The sequence below is a fragment of the Aedes albopictus genome, chromosome 1, assembly GCF_035046485.1.
Source record: "Aedes albopictus strain Foshan chromosome 1, AalbF5, whole genome shotgun sequence".
In the NCBI taxonomy this organism is placed as follows: domain Eukaryota; kingdom Metazoa; phylum Arthropoda; class Insecta; order Diptera; family Culicidae; genus Aedes; species Aedes albopictus.
In genome coordinates this window covers 13,922,515-13,937,436 of record NC_085136.1, presented here as the reverse complement: position 1 = coordinate 13,937,436, position 14,922 = coordinate 13,922,515, and the positions used below count along the sequence as shown (strand labels likewise).

The 14,922-nt window shown below is 41.3% G+C and overlaps 1 protein-coding gene across 3 annotated transcripts in view; it reads left to right on the top strand.

The window, feature by feature from the left end:
* Positions 1-14,171, top strand: part of LOC109424979 (telomerase-binding protein EST1A) — a 427,570-nt gene extending 413,399 nt beyond the window's left edge. For all 3 annotated transcript variants that reach the window (XM_062843741.1, XM_062843727.1, XM_062843732.1), the window contains 4 exons: positions 5,168-5,318; positions 5,383-5,629; positions 5,765-5,904; positions 12,787-14,171. In XM_062843741.1, the coding sequence (XP_062699725.1) occupies positions 5,168-5,318; positions 5,383-5,629; positions 5,765-5,904; positions 12,787-12,923 (675 nt within the window). In that variant the 3' untranslated portion in view covers positions 12,924-14,171. The remainder of the gene's footprint in view (positions 1-5,167; positions 5,319-5,382; positions 5,630-5,764; positions 5,905-12,786) is intronic.
* The last annotated feature ends 751 nt before the right edge of the window (positions 14,172-14,922 follow it).

Sequence of the window (14,922 nt, the reverse complement as noted above, 5' to 3'; positions counted from 1 at the left end):
CAAGTTCAGCTTTTAGAACAACTGGTATGTCAATTATTTCGTTTTTCCAAATTTCAAGGTGTTCAGGATGTTCTAGGTTGTCAATGAAGCCTCAAATACAAATGTTCCCATTTTTCCCTAATAGAAGACTCAATTTGCAACAACTTTGCCGAAGACAGTATTCTGTTTTGCTTAATGAGTGAATTTATACAGCCGTTTCTATGTTGGGGTCATATATGACCCCTCCGGCTTCAAAGGGTTAAAACGTTTCGGACGTGTCCTTGAGGAAATGCAGTATCTCATATGAAAACATTGATTTTGTTTACATTTGCTACATACAGTATTTGGTAATGCCCAAAATAGGGTTTGCGACCATTTGACAGGAGTACCTATTTTGGGCACTTGCTGCTATAACTCTGCTAATTTTTTAAATAGACTGAGGTCTCACTGCCCAAATGGTCCTACACCCTACTTCTTACATCGCCTATTTTGTGTAGTGCAAAGAATGATGTTAGAACGATGAGCAGAAATCTTGACAACTGACGTCTATCTGTATTTAACAGCTTTTTGGTTGAAAAAGCACGAAGTTGTGTTCGCTTTCTGATGTTAGTGACGTAGGGTTGCCTCCAAACTCCTACATGACTCTTCATCGCTTACTTCTCATTCCGCATTATTTACTTCTCACTCCTCGCTCTTCACAGTTCGATTCTCTGTAATCACTGCTCACTCCTACTACTCATCCTTAATTCCTCACTGATATCTCCTCACTTTTCACTGGTTTACGCTCCTCACTGTTTCACAATCCCATCTTTTCACTGTTCACTATTTACTGCTCATCCCTCGTTAATCACTCCTGGATTTCAGAGTGTCTCAGGCAGAACAAATTATTGCGTTTCAAGGGGTATGAGGGGCATTTCGGTGTGTTAAAAGGAGTTTTGAAGGGCTATTCCTAAGCTTTTCAGGATATTTCAGAAACTGCATCAAACTAAGAATCTTAACGTTTCAAAGAGTCTCAGAAAAAAAAACTCCTAGAAGAGCTCCGGGAGATCTTAATGGAATTTAAGGGTTTGAAGGACATTTCAGGGTGTTTCAAGAAGCGGTAGGGACGTTTAAGTGCGTTTCAGGGGGTTTCAGTGTGGTTCAGATAGGAGCGTTTTAGGGTGTTTCATGGAGGTTTGAGGGCATTACAAGGGATTTGGAGCATTTAACCCTCTACTTCCCATGGTTGCTCTAGAGCACCATCGGTTTTCGACGAAATCAAGACAAACGGAATAGGATGAATATTATGCAATAGTTTTTAGAATATGATTGCAATGCCATTAGGTGAAACCAACTGCCAACTACTTGTTTCAATAGTGGAACTATTGATAAACAATCAAAACATTTTTGATTTACAATTAATTTTTTTGTTGATTTCGAAAAATTAGGCAAATTTGCAATAACTTTTGTTCAAGCAATTTTTTTTCGGAAACGCTTTTTTGGCATAGAAAGTCGTTGGAAGGAAAGGGTTAAGGAGGGTTATCGATGGTTTCAGGAGGATGTTTGGGTCGTTTCAGGGGATTCCAATAAGTTCGGGGAGCGCTTCAGCAGATTACAGGGGGTTTATGGGACGTTTCAGAGAATTTTAGGGCATTTCAAGGGCTGTAAGGCTGTTTCATGAGAGTTTCTGGGCAGTTTTGGTTCCTCCTGGCCCTCTAGTGCCCGTGTAAATCCCCCGAAAATCCTCCTTGAACCGCCTTTGGATGACCTTCATCCCATTTTAACCAGAAACTCCCAGAAACGCCCTCGAAACCTAGAAATTCTCGTGAAACCCCTCCAAAAGCTTCTTGACAATAAATCTCGTTAGGGCAGATAAAAAACTTCTTGACATCCTTTGAAACGTTCTTGAAACTCCATGAGACATACTAAAACGTCTCTTGGAAGCCATATAACGCTCCGAAAAAACCCTTTGAAAAACGCTCCCAAACGCTCCTGAAACATCTCTAAAATTCTTAAAACTTCTTAAAACAACCTCAAAAGCTTTTGAAACCTTGAGTCGCCCTAAACGGAAGGAGACAAATCCTTTGAAATCTCCTGAAACCCTCTTGGAACCCGCTAGGATCACCCTGGCGATATATGTGCATGCGTCATCTAGTGACGAGTATGCCCGCACACAACCTCTGTTTATAAGTGGATGTTTATAAGTGGGTATTGCTGGCAACACTGTTCATATCAAATTCAACATATGTAATGCTGTGACACAACACTAATTTATAGAATTAAATGAAAGTGTATCTAATATTTGATATGTAGGTCGTGGAGTACTTTCGGAAATTGCTTCTGGAGTTCTTCAACGTATTTCTTTTGTAGCTCGTCAAGGAATTTCACTTGGCGATCGTTCCGAGATCTCTAAGATTCCTACTTGAATTCCTACTAATGATCCTCCTGACGGCAAACATCCAGATATTTCTCCAAGAGTTCCCAAAGATATTTCCGCTGAAGTTCTTTCTAGATTTACAGTTGGAGTTGCTCCAGAGATTCCCTCATCAAATCTTCCTTGAATTTCTTCAAAAGTTTCTTCTAAGAGTCTGCCAGAGAGCCCTCCAAGGATTTCTTCCGGAAGTCCTTAGAGTACTCCTGCAGGAAAGCCTCCGCAAATTTCTACATTATATGCTTCAAGGAGTATTTAGAAATTGAAACATGATTTCTTGAGAAATTTTTACAAAACATCCTTCAGAAATTCCTCCTCGTTGTCTTTTGAGTTATCCATAGCATCAATCCTTCAGAAATTCCTCCGAGGGTTGCTTCATGAATTCCTTCCAGAATTCCTTAAAAGTATTCTGCGATTTTTTCTCAGATCCTTCCAGTTTTTCAACAAGGTTTTGTACGAAAATTATCCCAAAAATTGTTTGCGAAATCCTTCAACAGATTTATACCAAATTTCTGCCTGAATTTGCTTCAGGAAGTGCTCCAGGGATTTCAAGGAGTTCTTCTAAAGTTGTTTTAAAGAATTGCTTTTTTAAAGATTGCTTCTGTAATTGCTTCAATGATTCCTTCAAGAACTCCTCTTAGAATTTCCAACAAGGTTTTCAGGAATTTCTTCGAAGATTCATTTAGGAGTTGCTTCATAATTTTTCAGAGAATTCTTTAAGAATTTCAGCAAGTTCATCTAAGATAATTTTTCCAAAGATTCTGACATTGTTTCAAAGGATTTTTTTCAGGAACTTTCAAAAGGATTCTATCCTTAATTCCTCTAAGGATTTCTTCACGAATTTATACAAGGATTCATATGAGAATTTTTCAAAAATGTCTCCCATAATTCCACTGACCATTGACAAAGAAAGCTCTCGATTCATAACTGTAGAAGTGCTTATAGAACACTGCTTTGTTCTAGTGAAGACATAACGCCAAGAAGTAGAAGAAGATGAAGAAAAGGATATATCACTAGATTAAGCAGTCGATGGGATTTGGCGCTGAATTCAACTTCAAACTTTAACTGCTTTTCTCACGAAAGCATCTTTATGTTTAGAAATATAATGTCGCGATCCACCAGTGTTGCCAAAAACTGCTAATACTAATTTGCACCGTTTAATGAAACATTGTATGAATTTTTTCACGCTTCCACATTTTCAACTTTGATTATTGAAATAGCTATCTTGTAATCATTGTTCTCACCTTTACAAATTTCATTTATTACTTTCGCAGTGTTGCTATCTAAAACAATTGTTCATCCCTTCATTCACACCTGCGTGATCCCAAGCAACACACAAGTTTTGGTTGCTGCCGTGACTCCTCTGTGACACGTGTGCACCTTGTGGTGTACATGATATAACACGTAAAGACGATAATATTATTTTTATCTGTATTAACGAGATTTTTATCCTTGGCTAGTTCATTTCGGGCGTACTTGGTAATACTTGGTAATAATACGCAGAATGAAATATCTTATGACAATTTCGAAGTACACATAAATATTTCATTTTATTTTGTTCAGCAGTGTTGCCAGCAATAGTCGTTTAATACTTGACGGCATTTATAGCTCATTTTAAGGTTTTTTTTTCGCATTTGAATTTGCATTAGATAATTTTGTTTGATTTTAACTAATTTAAGCAGTGCTATCAGCTACAAAAGGAAATATTACGTGTGCTGCAGTTTTCAAACAAAATTGTCTAACGTAACGTCCTATTACACACTGCATTGCGCTTAGCATCTGGGGCTCACTCAAATTTGGACGAATTTCACAGTGAGCATTAAAGTGTCACACAATGTCATCTTCAGCTTGCAGTGTTGCCAGCTTCCAACAGAATATTGTGTACATCATCAAGAGAAATTCTGGGTGGCTGAGTCATAAATCTCAATTGCACGAAGAATTTGATTTGGTGAACATCTTTGCGAATTCGGGATTTTAGGCTTCAGTGAACTCTACCTGAGCGGTGTTGCCAGTAACCATAATAATCGTGTGACATTTCTTGATAATTAATATCATTCAGTATGATAGTTGATATCCGCATGAATTTGGCTGAGTTTCTTAAATTGCTAAGCAGAATTGTTCCCAGATAACATTTTTGTATCAAAAACGGTATACATATTTGTAAAACGGTATACATATTTGCTTTTTTGTATCACCAGCACTTATACACTAAAGATGCCTGTTAATTCGAAGCAGTCATCTAGTTGGCTCCTTGTGTAAGTGTAGCTGATCTAATTATACTATTTTTTTTTTTTTTGCATCGACATTCAAATGGCAAGATTCAAAATTTGACCGTCTGTTCCACATTTCGAACCTACTGTGCATCAGTGCCGCCTGTTCAATGACGTTCGAGAAGAGAGTTAGTGATCGACCAAGAAGAAAAAAAAGACGACCAGTGATTTGCGTGTGCATAACCTTTCTAGTTCCCGCGCGGCGCGTCTGTCGACCAATCGCTGCCCCGCAGGGCGTTTTTATGCAAATCTCAAAGAGCCGCCGGGGGGTCGTTGGTCCGATATAATTATAAAGAAAGTTTTGCAACAAAAGGATGCCATTCAGACGGCGGCGGCGGTGGCGATCGAACGGCAATGCGTTGCGGGTTTTATAATTGTGGGAATTCTTCTGGAGTACTGGATCGGTCTTGACTTGACTTGACGGGGGCAACTAACTAGGGAAGATTCTAGGTTTCTCTCGCACCGCTAATAATGTGTATCATTTCTTGCTTCCGTTTGTCTTTTGCAGGACATTCTATCGCAGAGCACGATCGCCTTGATGATCGAGGTTCGACCGCGATCGCTGGTGCCCGATACTAACTGCTTCGTAGACTACCTCGCCGACATCGAGAGTATCGCCCGAGCGCATCCGCTCTATCAGCTGATGGTTCCTATTGTTGGTAAGTCCCCTCTACTCACAATCTTCTTTTTTTTTAATCGCATCCCCTTCCGCTCTCAACGCAGTGATCAACGAACTGGAGGGCCTGTCCAAGGGAATCAAACCGGGCACGGTGGCGGCAACTGCGGCCAACGCTACCGCAGCCGGAGTCATCACGTCCAAGCTAACGTCCAGCGTGTCGGTGTTCCCAACGGCGGCAGCGGCCAAAGCCTCATCGGTCGACCGACGTTTCGACCCGCTGCACGCCGAAAAGGTAGCCGCTGCATCCAAGCAAGCTCTGGACTTTATCAGAAAGAAGAATCCCGCCCTGAAGTAAGTGACCTTCCACTCGACTCCACAAACGAGCCTACTTTGTCCCAGCTTTGTGGGAAGCTAGTTAGCTAGTCTACCGGTTTCGTAATCTTGCGTTCGTATTTGCTTTTCTTTTTATTTTTTTTTTTTCTCAAGATGCGTAACCACGAAAGGATCGATACTCAACACGTCCACGTTCACCGCCGAGGATGGCGACGACGTGCAAATATCCAACGATGATCGAATTCTGAAAACTGCCTTAAACCTGTGCCGCGAGCACGCGGAGGAGAAACGAGGTAAGTTAGCTACAGCTTGGTCACTCAAGGTGGGTTGTCATTGGGGATGTCGTTGGTGTAGTTTTTGCTGGAGAGTTTAATTATTCGGTGATAAATTTCAGCAAATGGTGCGTGTGGTTTTGTTGTGGTGCACATAAATTTATTGCAAGGATCTTCATTGGCCTTCTCATATCCAATGAGTGACACTGAATCTTAAACCTTTTCTTCTTACCAATGTAGAATGCAAAAAAAATACGAAAGATCGATCAAAAGTTATTTTTTTTAATTTTACAAAATTTAATTAAAAAATGGTTGTTATTCAGGAGTTTTCAAAAAAACTTCTAGTTATATAGCAGGTTGAATGAGCCAACAATCGACAAATATCGAGAGGTTCGTAGAAATGGTTATGGCTTTAACTAATTTGGCCTCCAAATGCATTTTGTTTACTTTCTTAGTGAAAACTTCCTAAAAGTCGCCACCTAAAACATATTTCAAGATAAGGTGTAAATAATGGACTAGTCTGAGCTAAAACGGCTCATGTGTTTCACGCTGAGGTCCTGAGATCGAAATCCACTCCCGTAAAACTCACAAATTGTGAATTGTTTCTCCGAAAGGTAGAGATGAACTGGCATAGGGCTGAAATTCTCGTTAATACAGAAACAAAAACCTGATCTGGAAATTCTTTTAGATCGTAACTTCTGAAAAGTTTCTAAAAATAACACTTAGAAGATTCCTATTAAGAACTCGAGAAGGAACCTTGAAGATACAAAGAAATTCCTTGTGGATTTTTATTTAAAAAAAAAAACTTTTGAGAGAAGAAGACTCCCAGTGGGAAATCCTGAAGAAATTTTAACAACGATTCTGGAGCAAATCCAGTAGAAACTCTTGGTGGAGTTCGCAGATGGAATCTCAGAAGGAACTCCAGGAGAAATACTTGGATGGATCACATAAGAATTTCCTGGAAGACAGCCAGAAAAAAATACTCTGGAAAAGCTCAGAAGGAATTATTGATTTTATGAGTGTGTAGTATCCGAGATCTCCCTGGAGTAAATGCCATCGGATCTACAAGCGCAATAAGTCTGAATCGCCTTGAAACCCATTTGAACGTCTCTGAAATCCCCCTGAGTCCGTCTTGAATCTCACATATCAGCCGATGAAGCCTCCGAATACATATCCTCCTCCTCCTTCGAAACCGCCTGAAGACATTGAAATGCCTCTGAATCCCCATGATGCTCACCCAAAAGCCTGTGAATCCCCTTAAGACCCAGGTGAAACTTCTGAAAGCTGTGAAATGCCTTGATATGCCTCTGAAAACCCCATGAAGCCTTACTGAAGCATGTCTGAAAACCTAAGAAACCCTCTAAAATAACTCTGCAACCTCTTGAAATTCCCTGAAGCTCCTTAAAACACATCAAGCATCGCTGAAGCTCACTCGCAGCCTGTAAAGTGTACTAAAACTCCACCTGAATCTCCTAGAAACCCTGAAACACCCTTTAATTCCATTTGAAATTTCCTGAAACGCACCTGAAATCCCACCTGGGACTTCCTTCTGGAACCTGCTGGTGCTCACGTGGAAGCCTGTAAAGTCCCCTCTGAAACGTCCTGAAATGCACCTGAAACTACCCCCCTCCCCCCTTATTCTTCTGAGACCCCTCTGTAATCTATTGAATTGCCCTGAAACACAACCCTACAGCTCACATGAGAGCCTGTAAAACCCCTTCTGAAACTTCCCTGCAGCTCACCGGAAATCCTTTGAAGACCTCCCCCCCCTTTAGACTCCACTGAAACCATTCGAAAGGCTCCTATGCAATGCCTCTGAAGCCCCACTGAAGCTCCTTTGAAAACCTGGGAAGCCCTCTAGGACTACTGCCCCAACCTCTTAAAATTTCCCCCAAAAAACACTCTGAAACCTTCTGGAGGCCCAGAAATGCCCCAAAAATCCATCTGAAACTTCCTGTAACGTTTTGAAACGCATCTGAAGCCCCTCTTGAGACTTCCCACTGCAGCTCATCTGAGAGTCTGTGAAGCCCCTCTGAAACGCATCTGAAACTTCCCCTATCCCCTTCTGAGATACCATTGGAGCTCATCTGAAAACCTGTGAACCTCCTAAAACTCCTCCTCAACCTACTGAGTTGCCCTGAAATTTTTTGAAACGCCTTGGAAATCCTCCTAAACCTCACATGAGAGCCTGTGAAACCCATCTGATACCCCACTGAAGCGCATTGGAAAACCTGCGAGGCCTCATCCTTCTCCTTAAGGCCACCCTGAAACCTCCTTAAAGGCTCTGAAATGCCTCCGAATCACCCCTGATGTCCCGCTGAAGCTCCCCTGAATACCCCCCTCTAAAACTACTCTGAAACCTCTTAAAATTCCTTAAAATGTCCTGAAACTCCTTCAATCGTATTTGAAACCTCCCTGAAGCCCCACTGAAGCTCAGTGGGAGCCTGTGAAGTTCCCTAAATCCCTTCTGAAACCTTCTTAAAGCCCTTAAACATCTTCAAAACTCATCTGAAACATCCTGAAACGCTTTGACATGCATCTGAAACCACTCCTCAGACTTTCTTCTGAAAGTCACTGAATCTCACCTTGGATCCTATTAAGCCGTCTCTGAAACCTCCAGAAACGTATCTGAAACTCTCCCTCCCTTCTGAACTCCTTAAAACGCCTCTGAACCAGCCCCACCCTCCCCTAAAGCTCTTTTCAACACCTGTGAAAGCCGTCGGATACCCCCTGAATCACCGAAGAGCTTGTGAAGCTCCCTCTTCCCCATTAAAATCCCTCTGAAACCCCCTGAAGTCCAATGGGGATTTGCACACTTACTTTGGAATACCGTGTTAGGCAAATTTTTGACGAAAATAGCTGAATACAGCAATACTGCATTGTTTACCTTTTGCACCCGGTTTTGACAGTTGGTGTACTGAGCCTCAGTAAAATCGATTACCGAAGCTTCCGAAGTAGTTTTACTGTTCTTTTTTCGTCAAAAAAGTACTGAACAGGCAACTTAGGATTGAGTGTGTGTGTGAAGTCCCCATAAACCCATCTGAAACCTCCTGAAAGACTGAAATGGCCCCAAGTCCCATCTGTAACATCCTGACAAAGTTTAAAAAGGTATCTGAAAACCCTCTTGAGACTTACCCCTGAAATCCACTTAAGCTCACCTGCAGCCTCTGTGCAGCCTTCTCAGAACTTCCTGAAACGCATCTGAAACTGTGGAGCCTCGTAGCCGTGCGGTTAGGGTCACCAAGCTTCTAATCGCACCATGCTATGGGGTGAGGGTTCGATTCCCGCTCCGGGCGATGAAACTTTTCGTGAGAATAGTTTCTTCTCCGTATCCACTGGTGCATGCTCCGTGTGTCCCTTGTTTAGTGTTTAAGTTTCATTCAGTCTGTGCAGCCTCTGGCTGAAGACGGTGTCCGCGTCTTTTTACAGTCCGGACTAGTCCCTCCCCTTCTGAGACCCTCTTGGAGCTAGGGCTACCTAGAAAATCTGCGAATCCCCTGAAACCCCTCTGCAACCTACTGAATTACCCTGAAACGTCTTGGAACGTCTCTGAGCACCCCCTGAAACCCGAATGAAGCACAGTGGAAGCATGTGAAGTTCCCTAAAACCTCTCTGAACCTCCTGAAATGCCTCCCAAACCCATCTGAAACATCCTGAGACTTCCCTCTTGAAACCCACTGAAGCTCACCTTGGAGTCTGAAAAGCTCCCTCTGAAACCTCCTGAAACGTATCTGAAAGCCCCTCCCCCCTTTTTGAGGCCGTTTGGAGCTTACACGAAAGCTTATAACCCCCTAGAACTCCTCTGAAACCTACTGGATTACCAACTGAAACACCTTGAAGTGCTCGGAACACCTCGTCCCCTCTCCCCAAACCTCACATAAGAGCCTGTGAAACCCAACTCATACTCAATAATGGTGACGGGATCTATGATATCGGCGGCCGGAGGACGTTTATGAGGGAAAGCAAAAGTAAGAATCTCAGATCTAAGAGAGAGAGGAGCAAATGGCCAATGTCTGGGGTCTTAAGGGTGCATTCGAGTAAAACACATCTGAAACCCCTCCTGAGACTTCTTCTTGAAACCCTGGGAGCCCCTCTGAAACCTCATAAAATGCATCTGAAATTAAAGAAGCCCCTCCCCCCTTCTCTTCTGAGATCTCCTTGGAGCTCACCTACAAGCCTGTGAACGCCTTATAACCACTCTGCAATCTACTAAATTGCCCTGAAATGGAGGATTTGAGCGGGGTTTTAGAGGGTTGTCAGGGAAGTCACAGGGGGCTTCAGTAGCTCAGAAGAAGTTTTATGGGGTCTCAGGTGGTTTCAGTATGGCTCTAAGTGAGTTTCAAGGAGCTTTCAGGAGGTCTCAGATGGTTGAAGTAGATTTTCATGGAGTTTAGAGGGTCTCATGGGGTGTTTTAAGGGGGTTTCAAATGGTTTGGGTACTGAATCCCTGAAACCCCCTGAAACTTCAGAGCTTACTGTAGAACTCGGGTGGAGAGTTTCTGGTAGGTTAAGAAGACTTCAGGGTTGTTCCAAGTATTTTGCAGAGTGTTTCAGAAAGGTCTACTAAGGCTTTTCAGGGAATTTCAGTGGTTCTTAATTTTAGGGTTTGAGGGGCGTTTCAGAAGACTCAAAGGTTTTTCAAGATTTACTAGGGATTTCAGAAGCATTTTTAGATGTTGCGGAAGGGTTTAAAAATGCTTTTTAGAAGACATCAGAAGTGCTTCTGAGGGGGTATCAGGAAGATTTCAGGGAGTGACAGGGGGTCTCAGTATGATTCAGGATAATTTAGAATGTCTCAGAAAGATTTATGGTGGCTTTTCATGGAATATCGGAGCGTTTCAGAGGCGTTTCTAGAGCTACATAGGGGGTTTCAGAAAGATTCAGAGGGATTTCAGGGGGCCTCTGAGGCGCTTAAGCGGGGTTTCATATGGGTTTCAGGGGGAGGGGGTCACAATGGGCTTCAGGGGCGTTCCAGTATGTCTCAAGAGGACTCAAAGTGGGTTTCAAGGGGGTCTTCAGGAGATTTCATAAGGGGGCATCCATTTAGTACGTCACGCAAAATTTGGGAAATTTGGACCCCACCCTCCCCCCTTCTTACGGGTTTTTTGTATATCCAATACATTGCTTGTCACATTTTCGGTAACCCCCCTCCCCCCATGCGCGTGACGTGCTTTATGGATGCAGGTCTCAGATATTTTCAGTAGATCTTCAGGGAGTTTCAAGCGTCTCAGGGGGTGTTTCAGGGGTTCAGGTTTTTAAAAGGTTTCAGGAGGATTCAGGGGGATTTCAAAGGGTTTTCAGCGCACTTTCATGAGGTCTCAAGAGAAATTCGGGAGGACGAAGGGACACTTTGGGTCGTTTCAAGGTTTGTTAGCGGGCTTCATGATTTTAAGAGGTGTTTAAGGTACACCGGGGCAAGTTGAAACGGGTGGGGCAAGATGAAACACGAAGGTATAGATTTCAATACAATTTGGAGATTTACCCTTCGTTTAAAGATTGTTTGAATCAAAAACTATATGTTATGGCCATTAAACTGTTTATCATTATTAGAAAACATCATGTAAACCCGCTGTTTCATCTTGCCCCACCCGTTTCAACTTCCGGTGTACCTTATAAGGATCTCAGCAGGTTTCAAGAAACCCTCTTGACCCCATCTTAAGCCCCCAAAGCAAAACTTTTCCTCGTGAACTATGTTCCCTCTTTTGAAGCATTGAGTTAGTTTATGCACAAAGGTCCCTCTTTTTAGACCTTAAGTGTGATCCAAATGTACAGTCAAAAACAGTACTTTGCACGATAATAATGGGATCTTGATTATCAAGCTACAAAAACATTCACGCATGACCAAAAGACATATTCACAGATGAGGTTGATGACGCAAAATCCGGAAGTTCGAGGAAGTGGAGACTACGTTTCGCGAAGCATAACTACCAATAGAGCAGTGGAACAAAACTCAGTGGCTCCCTGTTGGTTTGTTGCGGCCCACGTAAAAAAAAAACATGGAAAACTCATTTTCGAATCCAATATGACGTCTTTTAGTTTGTCAGTTGTAGGGAACTGATGCACAACTTTATTTGGAATTTCAAAATGGCGAATTCCAATCATGCAAACCTTGTCTAGTGTTAAGTTCCATTCAGCTTGTACAGCCTCTGGCTGAAGACGGTGTCCGCGTCTTTTTTTTAGACGTGGCTGGTGATCGACGAATTGAGAACCACTGTCAAATTTGAAGCCGTGTGTTCGAATCCATCCAGAAAGCGACTTTTTTTTCACAAATTCAGTATGCTTTTGACATGCCAGCAAATTTATATGCTAGTAAAGGACGAAATATAACATCGCAAAAAGTCATTTTAGGTTGAATTGGTGAGCTCTTTTCATTTTACTTCTAAAATTTGCTGGAATTCGTAATTGTTTACCGGAATTTCTACAATATAGAAGTATGTGGTGTATCTACTAAAATGGTTTCCTTTTGACAAGATCTAGTTGTTCATGTCGCAAATTTCGTTTCATTTTTTGAAGTTTCTGTTAGAATTCTTTATGAATCACCTTTCATATTGCAGTATTGCATCCAAAACTCTAGAATTTCTGATAATTTTGGACAAAATTGTAATTTTTCTTGAAGGTTTTCAAAGCCAATGTCTAAAACAAAGAGCTTTTAGCCTACGTGACAAACGCGAAAAAAGTAAAAGTTAGGTAATTTTCCACGCCAAACTTAAAAGATTAAAACATTCCTCGTTTACAAACAAAATACTTTCACGTCTCCCGCACATGTGTTGTTTACATCCCGTGCAATCGGGTTTTATTTTTTGCCCCCATTTGTATCGGATTTACCCAACTAACGCTCTGTTTCACCTTTCTTTTCTTCCCTTCTTTCCGTCGGTTACGCATTCTTCTTCGTCTCCCCACCAGGAGAGGTTCGTTACATCATCCGCGACGTGGTTCTCCTCACGACGGACCGGAACCTGCGGGTGAAAGCCCTGTCCAACGATCTACCGGTACGGGAGCTACCGGACTTTATCAAATGGGCCGGGCTGGGGTCGGCTTAGAGGTAGGTAGGTAGGTAGGTAGTAGTTCCTCCACGCGAAATTCTCCTCCGTCTCCACTACCCCGACACCCCCCATCCAGCTGACCGCATGATGATGATTGAAAGAAAACGACTCTTAGCGCGAGAAAGCAAGAAAAGTACTATTCTAACCGTGTTAGTTACAGACATGAACAACAAATCTTCAACTAATCTAGTGAAAACATTAAAGTTATCTCGTTTGTTCAGTCGCTTTAGGTTCTCTTTTTTATTACAATTGATTAATTGTTTTATATACATGATATACACTTATTATACTGTAAAGATGAAACTCCGATAGTGAATAATTAAATAACGTTTTTTTTTTATACAAGCCTGACTGTTCGAACTCGTCTTTCGAAGTAGACATATTTTTTCCTGTTTTTATTTTTTACTCTTTTACTAATTGTATGTATAATGATCAATTTACCTTTAACTGTGTTTCAGTTTAGATTTACTGTCTGCAAGAAAGTATAACTTATTAAATATGCTAATATGTTTATAAAAATACGTTCGTTCGTTCGTTGACTCTTGAGTAAAGGAAAACTGTGAGCGAAGGAGACGCACTGAGACGCAAGAAAGCAAAAAGGCTGGCAAAACCTTACCCCCGTTTTTTGACTGTTGTAGTTGTAAATATTTTAAAATGATTAAACTCTGGTGTGTATCAGACACTGAACTCTTCCTTCCCTGGTTTTGTGCTGCACCCGCCGCGAGAGGGCAGCCGAGGGCCGACTTGAGAAATAGACGATGTTAATTGATGACTATGTTATAAACACAAATTTGATCAAAATGAGCCGAGCATTAGCGAAGTGACAAATTGAGATAATTACAAAAGAAGCAGAAGACGAATGATGCGTAGCCCCCGACTACTGTACTGGTGGTGCGTATCTCTCAGTATAATAGGGAAAAATGTCAACATTGATTGACGAATACATTAGTTTTGAATTTTTTGTTTTGTTTTTAAATGAATATCATATTGTAGTAACAAAAAAAAACTAGACGCAACTTTAAGGCGAGGAGAAGCGAAAACGAGAACAGTTTACACTCAGACAAAAGAAAAACAAAAACAACCGTAGATTAAGTGAGGCGAATTTTGTTTTGCTCGATAAGGAAATGAATCCAGAACCCATGATGGAAGATGTTGATCATGAAGGTGATGAAGATGATGACGATTATGAACACTATCAGAATAAAAAACAAAGGATATTTTTCAAAGACAGAACTGAGAGAACAATTGGTGTTGGCCTTAACGGGCTTTTTTGCACAAAACGTATCCGAATTCCTTTTGGCGGATTAAACCCGAACAAAATTGTATGAGAAATTTAATTTATTCGCATATTATTATTTGATATCCGCTTCAACTTGCATGCTTCGACGTTTTGTGCGATGTTTGACACAGATAAAAACGGGAGTGACTGATGGGATTGAAGGGATATTTCTTGAATAGCTGAGTTCATTTCATTTTTTAGCTATTTACAAGAATATTTCATTGATGATGACATTTTAAAAAACCGTGTTGTGTCAAGGGACCGGACCCTACGATGTGTTGCATTGGAAATTCTTCAACGGCGAGGTGATTTTTACTGACCAGAACACGAGTCGAATACGGCACATAGTTTTATTTCTCCTAAAGATATCTTGCCTATTCGGAGGAAGAAGTAGTAACTCAAACGCGATAATAAATATCATTGTATTTACAAATAGTTCTATCGTCAAAGCAAAACAAAAGAGAGGATTGTCGATGTATAGTGTAAGAGTGTGAGTACAAAATTGTTCAGTATGGTGTGAAACATGTTTGTCGTTGGTATTCACTGATCTATTTTGATGATTCTTATTGGAAAGAGTTTTGAACCAATGAAGACATCAAACAAACCGTTACTTTAGTTTATCACCTTGAAATGGTACGTTACCTCTTCTTAATTAACTTTTTTTAGATTCAGAAATAACAATCATCAAATCGTCAGATTTAAGCTTCAGATGCTTTG